The 21,834-nt window shown below is 41.9% G+C and overlaps 1 protein-coding gene and 1 non-coding gene across 4 annotated transcripts; one reads left to right on the forward strand and one right to left on the reverse strand.

Moving 5' to 3' along the window:
- Window positions 1-1,545: 1,545 nt before the first annotated feature.
- On the forward strand, window positions 1,546-16,805 carry LOC100766018 (histone H2A.V). 3 transcript variants are annotated; one of them, XM_027388154.2, is made up of 5 exons: window positions 1,546-1,753; window positions 5,372-5,449; window positions 11,639-11,752; window positions 15,667-15,796; window positions 16,476-16,805. In XM_027388154.2, exons 1-5 carry the CDS (start codon window positions 1,751-1,753, stop codon window positions 16,535-16,537), a joined length of 387 nt encoding a protein of 128 aa, XP_027243955.1. In that variant the 5' UTR covers window positions 1,546-1,750; the 3' UTR covers window positions 16,538-16,805. The 3 variants fall into 3 exon arrangements, with proteins under 3 accessions (XP_027243955.1, XP_027243956.1, XP_027243957.1); XM_027388155.2 differs by lacking the exon at window positions 16,476-16,805 and adding an exon at window positions 14,800-14,881 and having other exon boundaries at window positions 15,667-15,801; XM_027388156.2 differs by lacking the exon at window positions 11,639-11,752.
- On the reverse strand, window positions 14,428-14,550 carry LOC113832416. Its single transcript, XR_003479690.1, has one exon. It is a non-coding gene; the product is annotated as a small nucleolar RNA SNORA40 (small nucleolar RNA).
- Window positions 16,806-21,834: the final 5,029 nt, after the last annotated feature.

Genomic DNA, 21,834 nt, shown 5'->3' on the forward strand with positions numbered 1-21,834 from the left:
CCTTGAATTTGTAATATTTACCTCAGCTTAGTGAGTACTAAGATTACAGGTTTGTCCCATGTCTGGTTGTGTTTAATCTTAAAGGATGGTTAAAGGAGGCAAAACAGAAATTGTTTTAAGAAAAGCCAAAAGCATGCCCAAAAGCAAGATGGAGTTTAGGGTGATGGTGGAAGCGATAAAAGACAGATGAGCAGGGGTCAGAAAATGCAGGGCCTGCAATACTGTGCTAATGGTTGGGATTCTGTCTTTGTAGAAAGATTGTAACTGGCGTATGTCCTTTTTTTAAAAGATTTATTTTTATTTATTATGTATACAGTGTTCTGCCTACATGCCAAAAGAGGGCACCAGGTATCATTTCAGATGGTTGTGAGCCACCATGTGGTTGCCACATGGCTGGGAATTGAACTCAGGACCTTTGCTAGAGCACTCAGTGCTCTTAACCTCTGAGCCATCTCTCCAGCCCCCTGGCTTTTGTCTTAACCCACTATAATGCCATTCCCTGGCAGACCAACATTATCACTGGATATGTTCTGAAACACAAAGGAGTAGGAATTATTAGAGTACTGTCTAGCGAGCTAACTCAGAACTCCAATCCAGTTCTATTTTCTGAGCACATTGTTCCATTCATTTTTATTTCATTGGCTTCCTCCTCCTCACACTTGTCTATATCTTCATTTGAGTTTTTCCCAAAGTCATTTAGAAGATCATTCCTTCCTCATCTAGAATTCAAATTATTTTTTCAAAAGACTCACTTCCCCCAGGTTGCTTCTTCTGATGGAGGTTAACTGTCAAAAGAAACATAATTCAAAGTTTGGGAGAGATCATCTACCTGGAGGTAAATTTCTAAAAACACTGGCTTGGGAAAACCCAGTCACAAGAACTAAGTCTCAAAACAGAAAAAAAAAAAAGAGAATTATTTTGCTCACAATTAACTCCTAGAACTAGTCTATGCTTCCTATCGCGAAAAGAACCAGAATGAGGTCTTAAGAATTCTGATGGGCTGCATGCAAAAGATTACGTTCTCCTGAGCTCATTTCTCAGCTGAAGAAATGGACGTAGCTCTCCCAAATCGCCCAGGTTCAATGATAATCAAATAATAATAATAATAATAATAATAATAATAATGTTTTAAAGTAGTTTGAACCGGTCGACCATAGCAAGAGAATTCTACTACATGCTGAGTGCGACTCACACATATTCCTAAATTTTCACAATAGCTTCCATACGAAGGTAATTCCACTTAGCACCTTCCCTAGTAGTAGAAGAAAAACAAAGCAAACTAAAAAGGCCTAGCGGACTCTCGAATGGGCGGGAAAGACACAGCTGCGCCGCATCATTCCAGGCATTGGCTCATCTGCTGTTGTTCCCAGACTCCCGCCTCCGGTGCTGCCGGCAATGTTTTCATTGGCTTTTCTCCTCTCTCATTGGTTCGTTCTTCTGTTCATTAGACTCCGCGCCAGGAGAGAGGCGGAGAGCGCGTCAATGTTGGGGCTGGAGGACCCGCCTCCCAGTGCCGTGTGCAAAAACAAACAGCCGTTAGGGAGGCGGTGCAGAGAGGGCGGAGTCCCGGCTAGAAGGAGGCGTTCAATTGGCCCGCCGCCGAGGTTCAAACGAACAATGTGAGCAGCTATTGGTGGAAGCGGTGCGAGGCGGGCCCGGGGCATTGTCCGGCTCCGGCAGCGGTGGTCCGGCTGCGAGAGCGGCTGCAGCGGCGGCTCTGGGCGGCGTTGGGCATCGCGCGGCCGAGACCATGGTGAGTGCAGGGTCGCTCGGGGAGTCGGCGCTCGGAAGCCCTGGCGGTGCCTCCACCTGTGGAGCCGGGAGTGGGCGGTGTCGCGCGGTCTTGCGGGAGCGCCCGCTGGGGCCGGGCTCCGTCAGGGGGGCCGCGCCCGACGCGGGAGGCAGAGGTAGGGGCGGGTTCTGCGGCGCACGGAGGAGGTCCCGCTGCCGCCGCACAAGTTCTGAGTCTTTGGCGCTGGGTTACGTAATGCCTCTGCTACGGATCGGAGGAGTTCTGGTCCTGCCCACCAGTACTGCTCGGTCGGTTCGTGTTTTGTACCGGCATGACGCGATCACCGGGTTATTCCCCGACTTCTTTGCAACAGGACTTTATTTATGTGGCTTAAAGTATCTTTTCATTCTGCAGTTCAGTTCTAGTTGAAAGGAGATTAAAAAAAAAAGTGAATAAAACTTTAGCCCCATTTAAAATTCGGGAAGGAGAAAGAACTAAAGCAACGAAGCCTACTCTTTGCGTCAAGATTGTTAAAGGGAATGACGGCCTCATTTCGGAATTGTATTTATGTCGGTATTCCTGTTTTAAGTATCCTTTCACTGTTACAGAAATAATATGCCTTCCCAGTAAGGAATCTCTCCACACACTTAAAAGATTAATTAAGGAAAAGCTCTTTAATAACACTTGTCCTGTTGGGCTAACACCCAAGCAAGAGCCGGCCTTCAAGGGAAGCTCATATTAATTGAAGTACATTTTAGGCTTGTGCATTCCTCAGACACTTGTCATCCTGAAATCTCTTTTCGGGTCCCAGGTTACACTTGGAGCAATTAAAACAGAGACAGGAGATTGCAAGTCTGGCCACTTAGGCAGATAGGAGATTTACACAGCAAAAAATACTACATATTGACAGGTTTATTGTAAGTATGCCAAGTGTTGTTCTTTTTCGAATAGTTGTTATCCAGGGTCTTCTTGCCCAATTGACAGAATTATGTTTTTCCTGATAAGAGCACAGGGGAGGGCCGGGCGTTAGTGGCTCATGCCTTTAATCCCAGCACTCGAGATCCAGGCCAGCCTAGTCTACAGAGCGAGTGCCAGGATAGGCTCCAAAGCTACACAGAGAAACCCTGTCTTGAAAAAAAAAAAAAAAGAGCACAGGGGAGTAAATGATAGAGTAGGACTTAATGATGGTTGTGATTTCATGCTGCCTGCCTCCTTGAGCTGCCAGCTAAATTTGTCTTTGGGTGTGGGAATCTTGGCCTAAGTGCTGGTCATAAATCAGTGCTATCTCCTTTGCCATGGGAATGGAGTCAGTCCTGGTGAATAAACTACTATATACTAGCATCCCAAATTTCCCTTATCCCTAACAGGCCTGGTTAGCATGCTACTTACCTTTGGGGTATTTTGGAGGCAGTACTCCTTTAGCTAAATTTCATTTGTGTCAGTATCTCAGAATTATTACTTTGAGTTTCATCTACATCTTCACAGGACAGGTACCTTCAACACAGGACAGGTACCTTCAACGGGTGCTGTTTGCTTAAAACTTAAAGTCAACCCCAGGCTAGCAAATAATGTAATTTGTCTCATGTGGACGACATGTGAGGTGTTTAGTAGATGACTATAAACTATAAACTATAAAATTCTCAAACTTTGCACTAGAAAGGTTCTGTCAGCTGACATTGTCATATAGTGATTATAGGAAATTACTCTGACTAGCAGCATGGATTACTTGTATGTAAAAATTAATTTGCTCAAGCAGTTGATTTTCATGGTCCTTGTTACTTTTTTCTTTCTCAAATTCTAATGATAGGTTTTCAATATTCATCCAAAAGTACATAAGCAGTAATTTAAGATTAAAAAAGGAGCTTTGGTTGTCCTTGGTAAAGATTTTTTTTTTAATTGACAGGAAGAAAAAGTGGTCTATTAGAGTATCCAGTTTTCAAGTTTTTCGGGAGTGAAAATATATTTCAGTGTGCTCCTTTCCCAAGAATAAACTTTTTTGGGGGAAGAGGGTTTTGAGACAGGGTTTCTCTGCGTAGCTTTGTAGACCTTGAACTCACAGAGATCTGTCTGCCTTTACCTCCCATTGCTGGGATTAAAGGAGTGAGCCACCACTGCCCAGCTCCAAAGAATAAACTTTTAAACAGAGACTCTTATTCCAGTTTAACACACAATTTTTGGGATAAGAAATTTTGTATTGTCTCATTTTTTTTTTTTAGAGTATGTATTCATTGTATATGTAAGGGTGCTTATGGAGGTCAGAGAACAGCTTTCTGAAGTCTGTTCTCTCCTTCCACCAGTGAGTCTCAGGGGTTAAGCTGAGATGGTAAGGTTAGGGCCAGTTACCTTTACCTGCTGAGCCATCTCTATAGCCCAGTTTTTATGTATTTTCTATTTCTCAGTTCATCAACTATTTTAAATTTAAAGTTGAAAGAATTAATTATATGTGGTTTGGGAGATTAGGGTAAATAGCAGTTTGTGTGTTTTTATATGGTTTGCTTTCGTTCCTTTTTTGTTTGTTTTCATCTTTTGGGGATTTTTGTTTGTTTTGTTTTTCAAGACAGGGTTTCCCTGTATAGCCCTGGCTGTCCAGGATCTTGCTCTATAGGCCAGACTGGCCTCAAACTCATAGAAATCCATCTGCCTCTGCCTCTGGGATTAAAGGTATGTGCCACCACTGCCCAACTAAAATATTTTTTAAAATGCTGAGCTTGTTGCTCCTGGTCTTTGCTCACAGCAGCTAGCAACATCAATGCCAAAGCTTGGGTGCTATGCAGTCTTGAAATTCCCTTCCCTAAATTCACTGATGTGACACTTTAAATCAGCTTCCCTCCAAGTTTCAGGACACATAAAAACTATAGACAAATATGAATGGCCCTTAGTCCATTTCCCTAAAGTCTTTGTTTCCATCTGCATCCCTGTATCATCTTTGTTGTGTATTTTTAGATGTGCTTTATTCTTCTGAGCCCCACCAGAATTGCTGGTTGAGTTCTGCTTAATAACGTTCCAGGTCTTCTGTAGCCCACATCTCCAAACACTTCCACATTCCTCGTGTAAATTAGTTCCAGAAGCCTAAGAGCCACACAGGTCATGTTTAGTCATGACAACAACCCCACTCCTGGTACTAAATTTCTCTATTACTTTTCCCATCACCGTGACCAGATATTTGACAGAAAGGTTAAAAAAAGGAAAGACTGATGGGCTGTGGTGGCAGAGGCAAGTGGATCTCCATGAGTTTGAAGCCAACTTGGCCTACAGAGAGAGTTCCAGCAGGGTAGCCAGGATTACACAAAAAAAAAACCCTGTCTCCAAAAAAAAAAAAAAAAAAAAAAAAAAGGGAGGGAAAGACTTTGGCTTGTGGTTTCAAATGATTTGTTTGAAAAGTTAAATGTTTCTGAAATACAAGAAATCAGAAATTTGCAAGACTTATAGATAACTTAAAGTTTGAATAAGTATTAGTGATTGGTTTTTTTGATGTGTTAATAAAAGGTAGGTAATATAAACATTTACAGTGAGGTAGGAAATCGCCTAGATATCTTAAGTTTTTAATTTTTTACTAGAAATTTTTACCTAAAAGAAAAATTTTGTTTTGTGACTTTTTTTTTGCATTAACATTGTCAACTCCAAATTGTTTTCATCTAGGCTGGAGGCAAAGCTGGGAAAGACAGTGGGAAGGCCAAGGCTAAGGCAGTGTCCCGCTCACAGAGAGCTGGGCTGCAGGTATGAATGAATCCATTCTGTCACAGTTTGTTGTTTTCTTTATCTTTGTAATTCATAACCCAGAGATAGTTCATTAATTACAGAGATTTTATAATGATAGACCTTGAATGTGAGATTAACTGGTTAAGACTTAAATTACAAAGTAAGCCATTAATTTGTATTTTATAAGAGAACAGGATGCTTTAACAAATTTGGTGGGTCTTCCCCCCTATTAGTATCTGCTCTTGGGCCTGGAAAGCTGAATTAGTGGTTAAGAATGTGTGTTGCAGCCAGGCAGTGGTTACACATGTCTTTAATCCCAGCACTCGGGAGGCAGAGGCAGGTGGATCTCTGTAAGATCTAGGCTAGCCTGGTCTATAAGAGAGAGTTCCAGGACAGTCTCCAAAGCTTCACAAAGAAACCCTGTCTTGAAAACCCCAAAGGGGGGGAAAAGAAGATTGTCTGTTGCTCTTGTAGAACACCTGAGTTTGTACAGAGAAACCCTGTCTCGAAAAAAAAACAAAAAAAAAACAAAACAAAGCAAAAAAAAACCACCTGAGTTTGGTTCCCAGTGCCCATATCGAGGGTCACAACCACCTGTAACCTGCTCCAGGAGGATTTCACAGTTCTCATACTGACACAGACACATATATACTTAAAAATAAATCTTTTTTTAAAAAATACCTGTTCTTTCAGGATTATAACTGTGTTCTCATTCTTATAAACTTCAAGTGAGTATGTTCTGGTTTTCCTTTTGAGAATGTTTGTAGTGGCTCATTGACTTTCAGGATAGGCTAGAACTAGAGGCCAGTGCTGGGTTATTGCACTAGTCTCTGGATGTTTCCCAAAAGACCTCCATTGTAGACTGAGAAGTATGCTCTAAACTCCTAAGTATTTTCAAATTTCATGTATGTGAATTTTTACAACATTAACCTAAGACTCAGATTTTTCTAGATTAGTAAAAATTATTCCCTGTACATAAGGAATCCTTTAAAAGGGGGCTGGAGAAGCCAAGCATTAGTGGTGAACACCTTTTAATCCTAGCACTTGGGAGGCAGAGGCAGTGGATCTCTGAGTTTGAAGCCAGCCTGGTCGTCTATAAATCAAAAAGGGGGGTGGGGATGGAGGCTGGAGAGTTGGCTTAGTGGCAAAGAACATTTGCTGTTCTAGAGGATCAGATTTGATTCCCAGAACCTACATGTAATTCACAACCATCTCCACTTCAGGGGAGTTATGCCCTCTTCTGCCCTCTTTGGGCACTAGGCACACATGTGGTGAACAGGCATCAGTGAAGGCAAAACACTGATACACATGAAAATAAAGGGGTTACATATTTTGTTTGTTTAATTTTTGTTTTTTAAGATTAGGTTTCTCTGTGTAGCCCTGGATATACTGAAACTCAGTTTATAGACCAGGCTGGCCTCAAACTCAGAGGCCTGACACTGCCTCCCAAGTGCTGGGGTTAAAGGTACACACCACCACCACTGCCACCTGGCTAAAAATAAATAAATCTTAAAAAAAAAATAATAATGGGGGAGCACTGACTGCTCTTTCGTGGTAATGAGTTCAATTCCCAGCAACCACATGGTGGATGACAACCATCTGTAATGAGATCTGGTGCCCTCTTCTAGCCTGCAGGCATACATGTGGGTAGAACATTGCATACATAATAAATAAATATTTAAAAAAAAAATGGAACCCAGCCTTTTAGGCAAGTACAGGCTAGAAAAACACATTTTTTTTTTTTTTTTTTTAAGATTTGCTTATTTTTATTTTCTGTGTATGGGTGTTTTGCCTGCATGTATGTAGCATGTACATACAGGTGCCCGAGGAGGCCAGAAGAGGGAGTGAGAGATCCTGGAACCGGAGCTACACATATGCCATATAGCTGTTGGGATCTAAACCCAGGTCCTCTGCAAGGGCAGCACGTTCTCTTAACCACCAAGCCACATGAAACAGTTTTTAAAGGGGAAATTAGGAATCCACAGGATTGCTTAATAGGAAGAGCATTCCATCAAGCTTTACAACCTGTCCTAAGTTCAATTCTCAGGACCTATGTAGCGGAGGGAGGGAGGGAACCAACTCCAGTATGTTTTCATGTTCGTGTGTGTGTATGTCAAGCATGTGCATATACATAAATAATTTTTAAGAGGAAAACTGGAAGTCATAATGTGTGATGGTGTGTGTGTGTGTGTGTGTGTGTGTGTGTGTGTGTGTTGTTTTGTTGTTTTCTTTTTTTTCACAGCTTCCCTTTGTAGCCATGTTAGCCTCCTGCCTTAGATATGTACCACCACAACAGCAAAATCAAGTTTCTTACAGCAATGCTAAAACTTGGCAAATGGATAACATAATCTATGTTACACGGAAGGAAAAGGGATAGGTACTTAAATTCATTGTATTTCCTTTGTTTTGTTTGTTTGTTTGTTTTGGGAGATATGTGTTTGAGACAAGGTTTTTCTGTATAGCCTTGGCTGTCTGGAACTCAAGTCTGTAGACCAGGCTGGCCTCAAATTCACAGAGATCCACTTGCCTCTGCATCCAGAGTGCTGGGATTAAAGGTGTGTGCCACCACTGCCTGTTTTCATTTTTATTTTAATTGTATGCATATGATTGTTGTGCCTGCATGTATTTACATCGTGTATGTAGGTCCAAAGAAGGCATTGGAACCCCTGAAACTGGAGTGAGCCGCCGTGTGTCTGCTGGAAACCAAACCCAGATCCTCTGCAAGGACAGTGTGTGCTCTTAACTGCTGAGCCGTCTTCTACAGTTGGGAACTTAGCTTTAAAGCACACGTTTTGTGTTAGGGCACTACTTAAATTCTCAGAATTTATTGCAGCAGTCAAGTAGAGGTTGTTGCATTAGTTTAAGAAATAAAAGGAGGGGGCTGGAAGAAGAAAAGGAAAGGGGCTGGTGAGATGGACGAACAGGTAAAGGCATTTTCCCCCCAAATGCCTCAGGATTCAAACGATGGAAGGAGATAGTCAGCTTCTGCAAGTTGGCCTCTAACAAATAAGGAGTGGCCTAGAGAGATGACTCAGCAATTAAGAGCACTTGCTCCTCTTCTAAAGGACTAAAGAGGTTCCCTATACTCATTTAGACATCTGTAACTTCAGCTTCTGAGATTCCATGCCCTTTCTGGCCTCCCCAGGTGCACATTGACACAAATAAATAAATGTAATAAGTGAATATTGTAGTGTTTTAAAAGGATTAAAAAACATGCATGTAGCTGGGTGGTGGTGGCGGCGGCGGCGGCGGGTGGTGGTGGCCCACGCCTTTAATCCTAGCACTTGGGAGGCAGAGGCAGGTGGATCTCTGAACTCCACATCAACCTGTTCTACAGAAAAAGTTCCAGGACAACCAGGGCTAAACAAAGAAACTTTGCCTCAATAAATAAATAAAGTTCATGTGGGGGTTGGGGAGAAAACTCAGTAGTTAAGAGAACCAGCTGTTCTTCCAGAGAACATGGGTTCAATTCTCAGCATGCAACAACAGCTACAACTGTAACTCTAGTCCAAGGGATTAGGCATGCAAAGATGCCTCTGTGTGTGTGTGTGTGTGTGTGTCTGTGTGTACACATGTACATGTACAGGCAAAATGCCTGTGCACAAAAAATTTTAAAAATAAAATGAATATGGCTGCCGGGTGGTCGAGACATACACCTTTAATCCCAGCACTCGGGTGGCAGAGGCAGGTGGATCTCTGAGTTCGAGGCCAGCCTGGTCTGTAAAAGAGTTCGAGGACAGCCTCCAAAGCCACAAAGAAGCCCTGTCTCGAAAAAAAAACAAAAACATATATATATATATTATATATATATATATATAATATATATGAGAGAGAGAGAGAGAGAGAAAGTGAGTCTGATGTGTGGTACAAAGCTTGTAATCTCAGCATTCAGGAAGCAGAAACAGGAAGGTTCCTGCAAGTTGGAGGTCAATCCACAATCCCTATAGCAAGATCAAAGAAAAAGTACGAAGGGAAGGAGGGGTATCACTTAGCAGAAAAGCACTTGCCCAGCGTCTTGTGAGACCCTAGGTTCAGTTTCTACAGCTATCAAAAAAGAAGTAGCAGCAGCAGGTGGAAAGAGGTATAGAGTTGAAAGACAACTCCTTCCCTGTCCCCACAAAAGGTTTCTCTGAGACTTGGAACTTTCTAATCTAAAAGAGACAGGAATTATAGTATGAGTACACTGTAAGATTAAATGTAATGCTAGTTACTGCAAAGTTCACTGAAATACATATTTAAATATCTAAACGTGGAAACAAGTCTAGTTTTCTAAAGGTTGTTGTACACAAAATTAACTAGTTTAAGAACATTTATGTAAAATTAATGCTGTGGTTGAGTTTCCTAATCTAAGAGAATAATAAACACAAGAACATCGATGGTCCCTTTCAAGATATTTTTTCCTAGTTTTGTTTAGGGGCCAGTGTTTGTAGACAGGGTGTTGTAACCCAGGTGATCCTCAAGTTTGTGATCCTAATGTCTTCTCTCCCCAGTATGAGATTCCAATTGTATGCCAGCCACTAAGATGTTCTAAGAGATGCTTGGTCCTGTAGATATAACCAAAGCAAAGCATCGCTGGGCACTTTTACTCCCAACAGCTGAGGAGTTAGAGACAACAGAATCAGAAAGTCCAGAGCAGCCTGAGAAATGTAGCAAGACCCTGTCTTGTGTTGTTTTTCGAGACAGGGTTTCACTGTGTAGTCCTGGCTGGCCTCAAACTCAGAAGTCTGCCTGTCTTTTCTTCCCAGTGCTGGGATCAATGGCATGTACCACCCACCACCTTAAAGACCTCGTAGGGCTGGAGGCTCAACTGTTAAGAGTACTGCCTGTTCTTCCAGAAGATCTTGGTTTGATTCCAAACACCCATATGGCAGATCACAACTGTACTCCAGTTTTAGGGGATCCAGTGGCCTCTGAAGGAATTAGGCTCACATGCTGTACACCCATATACATAAAATAAGTAATTTTAAATAAAGTTCTTCCTGGTCTCTAAAGCTAAGGAAGAGATGTGTCTTGCTATGTGCTAGACAGCAAACCTTACAAATAGTACAAAACAGAAGTAAGGCATTGATTGTGCTCTTAAGAAAATTATGATTTCTTCTGGAAACTCTCTTTCCCCTTAAGAATGAGATCTATGCTGGGTGGTTGTGGTGCAGGCCTTTAATCCCAGCACTTGGGAGGCAGAGCCAGGCGTATCTCTGAGTTTGAGGCCAGCCTGGTCTCCAGAGTGAGTGCCAGGATAGGCTCCAAAGTTACACAGAGAAACCCTGTCTCCCCAAGAAAGAAAGAAAGAAAGAAAGAAAGAAAGAAAGAAAGAAAGAAAGAAAGAAAGAAAGAAAGAGAGGAAAGAAAGAAAGAAAAAGAAAGAAAGAAAGAAAGAAAGAAAGAAAGAAAGAAAGAAAGAAAGAAAAAGACAGGTACCTAGAGAGCCAGCAGAAATGAAGTTATTGGAGTTGTTGAAATAATGAGGCAGGAGAGTGGGGTCTTGGAATGTAGCTCTATAGTGGAGCTCCTTAGCATGTGCAAGGCCCTGGGTTTTATTACCAGCACCCAAAATTAAAACATACATAAACAAGCAGACTAAATAGTACAATTAAGTAGGACTAGGAGACTTTGGAAATGAGAAATTTCTTTCTCAAAAGGAAAGCATCACAATGAAAAAGGTATTGATTTTGGTTGATTGGTTGGGTTGCTTTTTGTTGTTTGGGGGTTTTTGTTTTGTTGGGGGTTTTTTGTTTGTTTTGTTTCTCGAGACAGGGTTTCTCTGACCTAGAACACGTTCTGTATACTCACAGATCTTCCTGCCTCTGCCTCCCAAGTGCTGAGATCAAAGGTGTGGGCCACCACACAAGGCTAAGGGATTGGTTTTTTTCTTAACTATCAGGTGACATCTTGAAATTGAGGAAAGAACAGAGTTAGGGTCAGAAAGAATGGTGGAGGTTCAAAGTCATGAGACGTGAAAGAATTGATTAGATACAAGTGTGATTATTGGGCTGTATTGAACATGTAATTGATAACAGCATGGTATAATTCTCATTTTACAGTGAAACTGTTGGGCAAAAGTTCAAGATTTAAGGCTGATTACCAACACATACTTAAGAGGCCCTAGGACTGTTAATTACCAAGTAAATTTGGCCTATAATGTCATTACACTCAAGCATATATTGCTAAAACTCTGCAGTGCTTCCCAACAAGACATCTCTTTTTCAGTTTCCTGTGGGCCGAATCCACAGACACTTGAAGACTCGCACCACAAGCCATGGACGGGTGGGTGCCACTGCTGCTGTGTACAGTGCGGCAATTCTGGAGTACCTCACGGCTGAGGTTTGTGGAGAATGTCTTATGTGGGGATACAAGAGGTTGCTTTAAACTCAATGGCTGAGACTGCTGCCATGGAGAATATTTTTTTTAATAATTTTATTTGTATTTTATGTGCATTGGTATTTTGCCTATATGTATGTCTGTGTGAGGGTGTTGGATCTCCTGGAATAGGAGCCATAGACAATTGTGAGCTGCCATGTGGGTGCTGAGAATTGAACCTGGGTCCTCTGGAGGAGCAGTCAGTTCTCCCAACCACTGAGCCATCTCTCCTGCCCCCCCCCCTTTTTTTTTTTTGCTCCCTGAGAATACTTCTAAAGGATTATTGTACTTTGGGTTTTGTTTGTTTGTTTGTTTGTTTTGTTTTGTTTTGTTTTTTTACCCTGGAACTAGCTCTGTAGACTAGGCTGGCCTCTGACTCACAGAGATATGCCTCTGCCTCCCAAGTGCTGGGGTTGTAGAAGTAGGCCACACACTGACTGCTTCCTTCTTTTCTTTGCTTTTCTGAGACAGCAGCTCGTGCTGGCCTGAAACTTGCTCTGTGTTCTGCTTAGTGTGGGTTGGGTTTTCTTTTTTGAGTTGGCCTGGTGGAGACAAGTGACTGGCTGATTGGAATTCTGTGTAGACTAGCCCAAGCCAAGTTACCACTCAGCCAATTTAAAGAGTCCTGGTGTGCTTGGTTTTTGTTTGTTTGTTTACATTTAGGTGAGGGTCAACAAACCACATTTTTAAATGACATGATAAATACTGTTCCGATTAAGTGAACTATGGGATATATATGTTAGTCATTTGGCAGTGTTTGAGACTCCTTACCTAGCATACATGAAACCCTGGGGTTGTTTCCCAACATCCCATAAACTGGGGATAGTGTAATCCCAATCCCAACACTTAAGAGGTGGAGGTGGGAGGATCAGGAACTCAAGTCATCTTGGCTGCATAGTGAATTCAAAGCCATCCAGGAGTACATGAAACCCTTTCTCAAAAAACAAATAAACAAATGGGGAAGGGGGCAACAATATTCATGAAGTTACAGCATGCCTTCTTAGTTTATGAAGATTTCTAGTAGAAAGATAATGACTAAGCTGGGTGTCGCACGTCTTTAATCCCAGCACTCGGGAGGCAGTAGTAGTCAGATCTGAGTTCTAGGACAGCCTGGAGCCTGGTCTACAAAGTGAGTTACAGGACAGCCAGGAATGTTACACAGAGAAACCCTTTCTGGAAAGCCAAAAAAAAAAAAAAAAAAAGGAATGATATGGCTGTGCTTGTAATCCTAGCACTCAGGGAGGCTGAAATAGGAAGATTGTGAGTTTTGAGGTCAGCCTGAGCTTCGTAGGGAGCCCCTGCCCCCCAAACAAACAAAAAACATACTGTAAAAGTCAAGTACCTTCTGATGCAAAAGTCAAGTACCTTCTGATGCAATAGGTAAAGAATTAGCAGTCCTTCCCTCATGGTTACAAATGAGCTTCACATTTCAACTAGAGAAATTACTTTGGCAAAATTTAATACAAGGATCCTGGATCACCACTTCCCTATCTCTAGTCCTCCTCTGGAAAATGCATAGGAAGGCATGAAATGGTGGCAGCTACATTCCAAACCAGGCAAGTAATTAAATAGAGAGCAAGTCAGTTGATAGAGACAGCTAAGCAAATCAGAAGATTTTTTTTTTTTTTTTTAAGATTTATTTATTATATATGCAGTATTCTGCTTGCATGTATCTCTGCAGGCCAGAAGAGGGTGCCAGATTTCGATACAGATGGCTGTGAGTCACCATGTGGTTGCTGGGAATTGAACTCAGGACCTCTGGAAGAGCAGGCAGTGCTCTTAACCTCTGAGCCATCTCTCCAGCCCAAAGCAGAAGGTTCTTAATGGGGAATATATGATAGGGAACAAGGCTGAGAGATGTGTCTGTAGTGTGTGTTAGTTATCATTGCTTTGAGTTATGGATAGTTTGAGCTTTGCTGTTATGAGCCAAAAGTTTCATGAGGGCATTTTGATGTTAGTTGAGACACTTCTTTGAGCCTATCCCAGATTTTTAGTTCACTACAGGCTCTTGGAAGATAGGCATTTTTATGTACTAAAGCTGTATATGTACTAAAGATTTATAGCTTATACCATTAGAGGTCTTTCTACATTCCTATTTTCAAACATCAGTTACGTTTTCTTTGTGGTACTTGGGATTGAACCCAAGACCTTATGAGTTAGGGAACCACTCTACTGATCTATACATCCCTAGTTCTTTGGAGGTTCTGGGGTGTGTTACCCATTTGTATGTCTGCTTACCACCTGCATTCAGTGCCCACAGAAGCCAGAAAAGGGTGTCAGGTATTCTGGGTCTGGACCAGGGCCCTGTGGAAGAGCAGCCAGTGCTCCTATAGCCACTGAGGCACCTCTCCATCCCGTCTTTTATGTCTTTGGGCAGTCTTGTAGGCAGCCCCAGCTGGCATTAGACTTGTAGGCCTATCTTAGCCCTACAAGTGATTGAGGTTACATGTTTTACTTAAAGCTGGTCAGAGTTTTTAGGGTGGAGTTAGACTTCCTCCAAAGACAGCTCAATGAGAGGATATGTACATAAGCTTGTATGAGGCCCCGTGTGTTTAGTTTTTTATGCTTCTAAGTTATCAGCCCCTTTATTCTTAGACCCAGCCTCACTGTTAGTTCAATGCCATTGTCACTCTGTCTTAAGTATCATGTCTTACATGTATCAAAACTCAAAATGAACCATGAATTCTGGGTTGCAAAAGGGATTTAGTTTTACACCTGTCTTTTATGTCTTTGTCTACCAGTTCAACAAAAACACAGGTGCCACACAAATACATTTTTAAAGAAGTCAGCATGTTCTAGGTATTTAAATTTGGAGTTCTGACCAGCCAGTGGTGACTCACTTCTTTAATCCCAGCACTCAGGAGGCAGAGGCAGGTATATCTCTGAATTTGAGGCCAGCCTGGTCTACAGAACTGTAGGCTCCTAACCCTGAGTTCCAATTTTTGTTTTTAGTAGAGGTAAAATTGTGATCCCTAAGCCAAGAGTTTATGTCAGGGGTAATCGTTTTTCAGGCTTGGCTTTCACTAGAACCTCTTGGAGAACTTTCCAAACATACTGATGCAGGGCTCACCCTAGACCAGCGAGAGGCCTGAGGTAAGGCACTGGGAGGTTTTGAAGCTTGCCAACATTTGATTCGGATGTATGATATACTCTGTGCTCTGCTTAAATGAGGATGCTCTGTAGCTATTTTTGTTACTTCTATCAAAGATGTAACAGTGCCGGTAGAACTGATGCAGGTAAACACAGATAACACAGGCAGTGTTAGCTGGACAAGCTGGTACACTGTAACCCCAAAATTCCAGAGATAGAGAAGGGAGAAATGCTGGCCTCAGCTCCAAAGAGTGACCCATGTCTAAAAACAAAGCAACAATGTATTGTTGCTGACCAGAACTTTGACCTTTCTTGAAATAAGGCTGGGGATACAGCCTAGTTGGTAGATTGCTTGTCTAGCAAATCTGAAGCCCTGAGTTCAGTCTCAAGTGTCACTTAAATTGGGAGTGTTGTGTACACCTGTAATTCTTGCTCTTGGAGATAGAGACAGAAGGGATTAGGAATTCATTGTCAGTTGGGCAGGAGCATGCCTTTAATCCCAGCGCTTTGGAGGCAGAGACAGGTAGATCTCTGTGAGTTCAAGCCCAGCCTGGTCTACAGAGCAAGTTCCAGGACAGCCAGGGCTATACAGAGAAACCCTGTCTGGGGTGGGGGGTTGCATGTTTCCCTATGTTTGTGCAAGGAGGAGAGTCAGTGAGAGGTATTAGGTGTCGTAAAAGCATACAGTGATACGGAAAAAACTATTACATACAGGAACAGAGAAGTTGTTCTCTACATTTGGAAACCTACCATTTCCTTAATTGTGTTATTTCATGGATGCTTTATAGGTACTGGAGTTGGCAGGTAATGCTTCCAAGGATCTCAAAGTAAAGCGCATCACTCCACGTCACTTGCAGCTTGCAATCCGAGGTGATGAAGAGTTGGATTCACTTATCAAGGCTACCATAGCTGGGGGCGGTATGTATTGTTAAGCCTAAATTCGTTCTCATTAATAATCATTCAGATCAGTGATCCTGTGAATTTGAGTGTGAATTTGAGTGACTAGAAACCATATAACTTTAACTCCACAAGTGTTAAGTGTACTATAGTTCTGTTGTTGCTGATGGGGTGAACCTGGGTCCTCATAAATGCTACAGGTGATTAAATAACTAAAACTGGGTCACAACTCAGGACCCACCAGCCTCTTTTCATAGGGATCTGAGTAAATACCTTCTCAATTGTCATGTGTAGTGCTGTTTTTATCTTAGCTCATTCTTTAAATTTTTCCACACTTTAAGCCTAAGGTTTAAAAGATTTCCCCATACATTTGAACTAGAGAAATAACATCATCCTGAGAAATTACATAATACAATAGACAAACTTGGCAGAACCAAAATGGTTCTGTATTGGGGATCTGTAAAGGTCTGAGGTCAGTTGCTGAATCCTTCCAGAATCTTGTGATGGCTGTGGTTAGCTACAGTTGCTATTCCTAGGCGAGGCTCTAGGGCTCCTATGGGTTTTGTAAGATCCAAATGTGGAAAGGGACTTAAGTCCATCCTTTATATAATTGCCTGTTTACTTTAGCACTAACTCATTAAGATATACAGAGTTTAAGATTTTAAAAATGTATTACAATATTTTTTACATTTCATTCTAGGTGTGATTCCACATATCCACAAATCTCTGATTGGAAAGAAGGGACAACAGAAAACTGCTTAGGAAGTGATTAACCAACCTGCTCACCCCCACTGTCTATAACAGGGACAGAGGACACCAGTGGCATTGTGTGGAATTTTTAAGAACAATTCAATGGAAAAGCATAGACAATTGCTGTAGACAAGATAAAAGAAACATTTGTATGTTTTTAGACTCACGAAGTTTGATACAGTCCCTTTCCCTGTGGTTATGGTCATGTGTTGATTGACCAGGTTTTTCCCTTGTGTTTTATACAAAAATAGAATTGATAAAACATTTTTTACAAAATGAATTTGTCTCAGAATTTCTTCATTATGTGTTAGAAATACTTTGCTCACACCTGGGCATGGTTGTGTATGCCTGCAATCCCAGCATTTGAGAGGTGTGGGCAGGACCTTCAGAGTTCACAGGGACCCTTTCCTACATTCTGAGTTCTAGGGCAACTGGCCTACAAGAGAATCAATAGACTCTGTCAAAAGAAAAAAAAAATGTTTTACTCAGATTTTAAGTTGCAAATAAGTCAGAATAATCTTAAAAATTGAAAAGTTGTGTGCTTTGATTTGGTTCTATGTTGAATCTTGGCTACAATCAATTTTTTTTTAAGATTTTATTTATTATGTATACAACATTATGCTTCCATGTATATCAGCACATCAGAAGAGGGCATCAGATCTCATAACAGATGGTTGTGAGCCACCATGTGGTTGCTGGGAATTGAACTCAGGACCTCTGGAAGAGCAGTCGGTGCTCTTAACCTCTGAGCCATGTCTCCAGCCCCTACAATCAATTTTTAGTGATATACCATTACTTTATTACATGCAACCAAGAAAGAAAAACTTTGTGAGTTAATACCAGCAATTAGGAGATAAATCTTTAGTGCAAGGGTGATAGACAAAGGGGGAAGTTTGTATTTAGGATCAAAATTGTGTAATGAAATCAGTTGGACCCCTTACAGAACACTCCCACATGTTGTGCCTGAGCTAACTGCTTTACTGAGAAGGAATTTTATTGCCCCACTTTATGGGTATGATTGCCTAATGTCCGTAAGAATTGAATGAGCTGCTGAAAAGGTGGCTGAGCTGGTAAATAGGACAGTGGAGGCAGGATGGGAGCCTACACCTTCCTGGCTCCAAAGTTCACACCTTTACCTAGAAATGCTGCTGCTTTATCAAACTTTCTGCTTGTGTCTTGGAACTCTTAACTTTGTGGTCTCATTGATCCTACAAACCTGCAGAACTTAAGTCTTAAGATGATGTCTAATGTAAAAAGATTTAAGTTAGTTCATTAGTTACAGCCAAAATTTTATTTTTCGTCCATGCAAGTCTTTGTAAGAAAGTAATATTTTATGATATAACAGTATCAAAATGATTCTTTTTGAAAAAATATTTTGTCGTGGAAATTCTGACAAATACACAGAAATAAAGAGAATAATACTGATATGACAAAGCCATGTATCCCTGTCCTCCTACTTTAGTCTTGTGGTCAGTTTTAACCATGTCTCCACCTGCCACCGCTAATGGATTGCTTTGAGTCTGATTACAGTCTTTTCACACCTTTATATTGTAGACTTACTCAGTTTCCATGATAGACAAGGTGCCTCCAAGACAGCTAATATGAAGCACCAGTCAGCATTCAGGTTTTCTTGGTTTTCCTGTTTTGTTTTTTTACAGTTTGTTTTAATTAAAATATAGAAAGGAGGCTGCAGAGATGGCTCATTAGTTGTAAGAGCACTGGCTGCTCTTCCAGAGGACCTGGGTTCAATTTCCAGTACCCACATGACAGCTCACAACTGTCTGTAACTTCAGTTCCAGGGGACCCAACACATACAGTAAAATACCAATGCACATTAGATAGATAGATAGATAGATAGATAGATAGATAGATAGATAGATAGTAGCACTGGCTGCTCTTCCAGAGATCCTGAGTTCAATTCCCAGCAACCACATGCAACTCACAACCATCTATAGTGAGATCTGGTGCCCTTTTGTGTATAGGAATATATGCAGACAAAACACTACACAATAAATCTTAAAAAAAAGACAAATTCTGTGACTTGGTTTCAACATTTTATTTTGGTTTCTTGAGATGGGCAACTTGCAACTGCTATAATACTCCAGGGGCTCTAACACCATCTCCATGGGTACCTGCATACCCAAGGCAGACAAACAACTTTTTGTTTGGTTTGTTTGGTTTGGGGTTTCCAGACAGTTTCTCTGTGTTGTCCCAGCTGTCCTGGAACTCACCCTGTAGATCAGACTGGCTTTGAACCAGAAATAAAATTATTTTTAAAATTTTGTAAAGAAAATTGGGTTGGGTATAGTGGTGCACGCCTTTAATCCTAGCACTCAGGAGGCAGAGGAAGTTGGATCTCTGAGTTCAAGGCCAGCCTAGTCTACAGAGTGAGTTCCAGTGTAGCCAGGGCTACAGTGATGCATGCATATAATCTCAGCGAGAACTAGGTAATGAAGTCATAAGTTCAGGCTAGCTGGGGCTACACTATCACAGCAATAAAAATAAAGGTAGTGGTTTGGGATGCTGCCACCCATTGCAATTTCTGTCATCCTTTCCCTGATGGATGATTTTAGCTATTGTTACGGATACTCACCCAGATCTGAGAAACTCCAGTAAGGCCTCAGCAACCAGTGATATCCTGTTATTCCTGTATACTATTAGCTGAAATGCTACAGTATAATTTTTGCTCATCAATTTACGAAGCAGGTCTGGGTACAAAGCCCATAAAGTCTCACCAAACAAGACCCAAGTTAGATCCTCAGAACCCAGTGAAAACTTAGGCTTGGGATGGAACTAGAAGAAATCATCCTGAGTGAGGTAACCCAGTCACAAAAAGACAAAAATAGTATGTACTTATTCATACATGAATTTTAGACAGTAACAGCCTACAATCCACATAGCCAGAGAAGCTAGGAAACAAGCAGAACCCTAAGAGAGACATAAATGGTCCCCCAGAGAAGAGAAAAGTACAAGATCTCCTGAGCTAATTGGGAGCATGTGGGGAGGGGAAGAGAGAGAAGAAAGAAAAGGGGAGAAAAGGATGGGAGAGGAGGATGAGAGAGCAGGAAGATCTAGTCAGGGCAAGAATAGAGAACAAGAAAGAGATACCATAATAGAGGGAGCCATTATAGGTTTAAAGAGAAATCTGGCACTAGGGAAAGGTCCAGAGATCTAAAGGTTGACCCCAACTAACAATCTAAGCAATAGTCAAGAGGCTACCTTAAATGCCCTTTTCTGATGAGATTTCTGACCTTATATGCCATCCTAGAGCCTTCATCCAGTAGCTGATGGAGGCTGAGAGAGTATCCCTTTATGAGAGGGCTCCCAAAGTCCATTGGTGTACTAGGGGTAAATACTGACCCACTACCAGAGGCCCCATAGATTGTCCAGACATCCAAACTGACCTCGTTCTGAAGTGGGTGAAGCTGAAGCAGACATCCACAGCTAAACACTGAGCTGAACTCTGGAACCCAGTTGCAGAGAGGGAGGAGTGATGACCAACCAAAGGGGTCAAGACCAGGCTGGAGAAACCCACAGAAACAGCTGACCTGAACAAGGGGTTGCTCATGGACCCCAGACTGATAGCTGGGAAACAGGCTATCAGACACCCAGACACCCTGAACGAGGTCAGTTTGGATGTCTGGACAATCTATGGGGCCTCTGGTAGTGGGTCAGTATTTACCCCTAGTACACCAATGGACTTTGGGAGCCCTCTCCTCATAAAGGGATACTCTCTCAGCCTAGAAACACTTGGGAGGGTCTAGGCCCTGCTCCAAATATGAAAGGCACTAGAGGCAGAGGCAGGCAAATCTGTGAGCTAAAAGCCAGCCTGACCTACAGAGCCTGCCAAAGCTTCAGTGAAGACTGCCTAAGAGCAGCAAGACTGCTTAGAATCATCTCTCCAGCCTCCTAGTTACTTTAAGGGAAAAAAGGGTAGTGATCATGCTGGGGTAGTAGTACATTGGTTTGTAACAAAGTCTCATTTAGCTTAGGCTGGTCTGAAACTCATAAAGAGCCTAGCCTTAAACTTGATACTTTTTGTCTCTCACTTCCTAAGGTGCCAGGTCTGTACCAATCTTCCGCATGCTTTGTTAGGTTTTTACATTGTATCATATATGATGTCAAATATCCCTGGCTGCTACAGATGTATAGCAGACTGGTAGAGATAAGAAACATTGTCTTGACAACCTCTTTTTAAAATTAAAACTAAGCCGGGCGGTGGTGGCGCACGCCTTTAATCCCAGCACTTGGGAGGCAGAGGCAGGCGGATCTCTGTGAGTTTTGAGACCAGTCTGGTCTACAAGAGCTAGTTCCAGGATAGGCTCCAAAGCCACAGAGAAACCCTGTCTCGAAAAACCAAAAAAAGAAATAAAAATTAAAACTAGAGCCTAGTGGTGGTGGAGCAGGTGGGTGGGGAAGAGGTACTTGCCACAAACTTTGAGGACCCGAGGTCAAGTTCTTGGAACAATGCAGTTAATAGTAGAAAACCAAACATCTCCACATTTATCCCCATCCCAGAGTAACTACCAACTAAGAAGCATTTAGTAACTGGACAGAACAGAACACTTGTAGAGGACTAGAGTGTTCTCAATATCCACATCAGGTGGCCTAGAGCCATCTGTAACTCCAGCCCCAAGAGCTCTGAAGCCTCCACACATACACCAAGTTCTGAACTTGAGTGTTTTGCCCGTTATATATTCATGTTTATGCATCCAGTACCCCGAGAGACCAGAAGAGGCTTCACTGGTCACACATCAACTTTGGCCTTACATCTTTACATGGGTTTCAAGGTTAAATCATATTAGTAAGACTTAGTCTCCCTTCTACTCAAACTTTTGTTCCTGAACCTGTAGACCAAAACAAATCTGCAGCTCAAAGATGCCTTGCCTGGTAAAGGTTAAGCTCTAGACTTCAAACTGACACAGGCAAACACACAGCAGTCCCTAGAGAAATCTAAGATTTACAGGAAGCTACACGTTTAAATACACCATGTGGCAACTTCCCATGGCAGCACAGGCTCATCTAACCAGTCCCATTTAAGTCCCAGTTCCTTCCTTACCCAACCCAACCTTAGGATACTCAGTAGCAGTCGAGGAAGACAAAAGCCTTCTGGAGTCCTGCTATTTTCAGTCAAGTAACCCAACCAGCTGCTGAGGGAGACCTCAATAAAATAAGGACAAATAGTTCTTACTTAGTTTTTATTTCACAATCATAAACTTAACTCTGCCATCCAGCTAGACTTGGAGGGGAATGAGGAAAATATGGAACCCAAAGAATTTCAGTGAGAGCAGAGATTACTGGGCATTCGA

The sequence above is a fragment of the Cricetulus griseus genome, assembly GCF_003668045.3.
Source record: "Cricetulus griseus strain 17A/GY chromosome 1 unlocalized genomic scaffold, alternate assembly CriGri-PICRH-1.0 chr1_1, whole genome shotgun sequence".
In the NCBI taxonomy this organism is placed as follows: domain Eukaryota; kingdom Metazoa; phylum Chordata; class Mammalia; order Rodentia; family Cricetidae; genus Cricetulus; species Cricetulus griseus.

Coding starts and splice junctions, on each gene's coding strand:
- LOC100766018 (XM_027388154.2), top strand. Junction 11,753..15,666: donor TGGAGTACCTCACGGCTGAG/GTTTGTGGAGAA, acceptor GATGCTTTATAG/GTACTGGAGTTGGCAGGTAA. Junction 15,797..16,475: donor GGCTACCATAGCTGGGGGCG/GTATGTATTGTT, acceptor ATTTCATTCTAG/GTGTGATTCCACATATCCAC.